Consider the following 1,947-nt stretch of genomic DNA (forward strand, 5'->3'; position numbering starts at 1 on the left):
ATAAGCAGATGCTCTATGCAGCACTCTAGGTGGGGTCTCTCCCTCTACCTGCTGGCCACAATGCTTTTGATGCAGCTCAGGATGCAGTTGGCATTCTGGGCCGCAAGCACACACTGTTGGCTTATGTCCAGCTGCTCATCCACCAGCACCTCCAAGTCCTTCTCCTCAGGGCTGCTCTTAATCCATTCTCCACTCAACCTCTACTTGTGTTTGGGATAGCCCCAGCCCAGGTGCCGGACCTCGCTCTTGGCCTTGTTGAGCTTGCTGAAGGAGCTGGCAAGATGCATCTAGGATTGTGACTTTTTTTTTCCCTCTTTGCTTTTGTACAAATATGAACACTTTAGGTTTCTTATGTCCTCTGTGCTTGTAACCCTTCTACTGTGTGTCTGATTTGAAGAGCCATTTTAAAATAAACAGGTATTCATCTGTATTTAAGCAGTGGTTAGGGTTTGCCTGGGAAACGTAGCATACTTTCAAGCAGAGCTGTTGGGATAATCTGCTCAAGCATGTCACACAGGCATTTCATGTCTGCCTGACTAGCCCTAAGAAGTTCTTTTAAAGGGAATTTGCAGGGCACATAAGAACACAAGCCTCTTCTTTTGTGTTGCTTAACTTCACCTGCCTTGATCTTTTGGAAAATACAAAAAAAATCTCCAAACCATTCAGAGGCAGTTTCTTGACTCTGAATGCTGGCAATGGATATTTATATATTTGTATTAATCCAGGACTTAAAAATCTTCGATTACAGTAAAGGAAAGTTCTGTATCCTTCAAAGTGATAGCATATCAGGCATGTTTCACTGAGTTTTCTGAAGCAGTTGCTATTCAGGTCAGCTAAGACTCTGGTGAAGTGCTGTCAATATTTGGGTTTTTTTTCTGGCTGTAATACCGTTATGGTGACTGAAGAAATTAAGAAGTAGAGAATAAGAAAAGGAATGACAGGGCAAATTAGTGGCTTAATTGGGATTAATTTGTTAGTGTTACTTATCATTAACTGGCCAAGATGATGGAGCCAGACTCTTCTCACTTGTGGAAAACAGTAGAAAAGAGGTAATAGGCAAAAACTGATGCACAGGAAGTTCCACCTGAATACAAGGAAGAACATCTTTACTGTGTGAGTCACTGAGCACTGGAACAGATTGTCCAGAGAGGTTGTGGATTCTCTCTCACTGAAGGTATTCAAGAACCATCTGGACCCAATCCTGAGCCATGTGCTCTAGGGTGGCCCAGCTCAAGTAGGTTGGACCACCCATTGTGGTCTCTTCCAACCTAACTGAATCTGTGATTCTGTAACTGTGAAAGTGCTTCAGGACCTCTGAAGAATAGGCTTAATTATGTTTTTATTAAACCATCATGGAGTTATATTCTCCAGGTTCTGTCTTAAGATGATGTTTAAAATTTTATGTAGCTATGAATAGAAGTTCTTTTTAAATTCAAGGTTTGCAAAATCTTTATCCAAAAATTTCTACTTAATGTTCTTGGAATAATTCTAACTGTGAAAGTGCTTCAGGACCTCTGAAGAATAGGCTTAATTATGTTTTTATTAAACCATCATGGAGTTATATTCTCCAGGTTCTGTCTTAAGATGATGTTTAAAATTTTATGTAGCTATGAATAGAAGTTCTTTTTAAATTCAAGGTTTGCAAAATCTTTATCCAAAAATTTCTACTTAATGTTCTTGGAATAATTCTGTTGAAGCAACGCTTGTAGCAAAGCTGGGTATATAGGAGAGTCTTTTGTACTATTTAGACCATAACCACAAGTGTGTATTTTTGAGCTGATATTAAACCACTGTAAGTGTCTCTCACATATAGACTTGAATTTTATTAGAAATACATAACTCTTGGCTGCATCTGTTTAATTGTTTGTCTTCTCTTTTTAGCCATGGGGCTCAATCTTAAGGAATTGGAACTTCTTAGCTGTGACCCATCCTGGATATATGGCATTC

The 1,947-nt window shown here is 39.3% G+C and overlaps 1 protein-coding gene across 1 annotated transcript in view; it reads left to right on the forward strand.

Annotated features, from left to right (window-relative positions):
- Window positions 1-1,947, forward strand: part of LOC103807793 (E3 ubiquitin-protein ligase CBL-B-like) — a gene marked incomplete at both ends in the record, with an annotated part of 115,351 nt that overhangs the window by 80,435 nt on the left and 32,969 nt on the right. Inside the window, 1 exon segment of the mRNA XM_009080539.1 lies at window positions 1,882-1,946. Coding sequence (XP_009078787.1) covers window positions 1,882-1,946 — 65 coding nt within the window.

The sequence above is a fragment of the Acanthisitta chloris genome, unplaced genomic scaffold (genome assembly GCF_000695815.1).
Source record: "Acanthisitta chloris isolate BGI_N310 unplaced genomic scaffold, ASM69581v1 scaffold1168, whole genome shotgun sequence".
Classification (NCBI taxonomy): Eukaryota; Metazoa; Chordata; class Aves; order Passeriformes; family Acanthisittidae; genus Acanthisitta; species Acanthisitta chloris.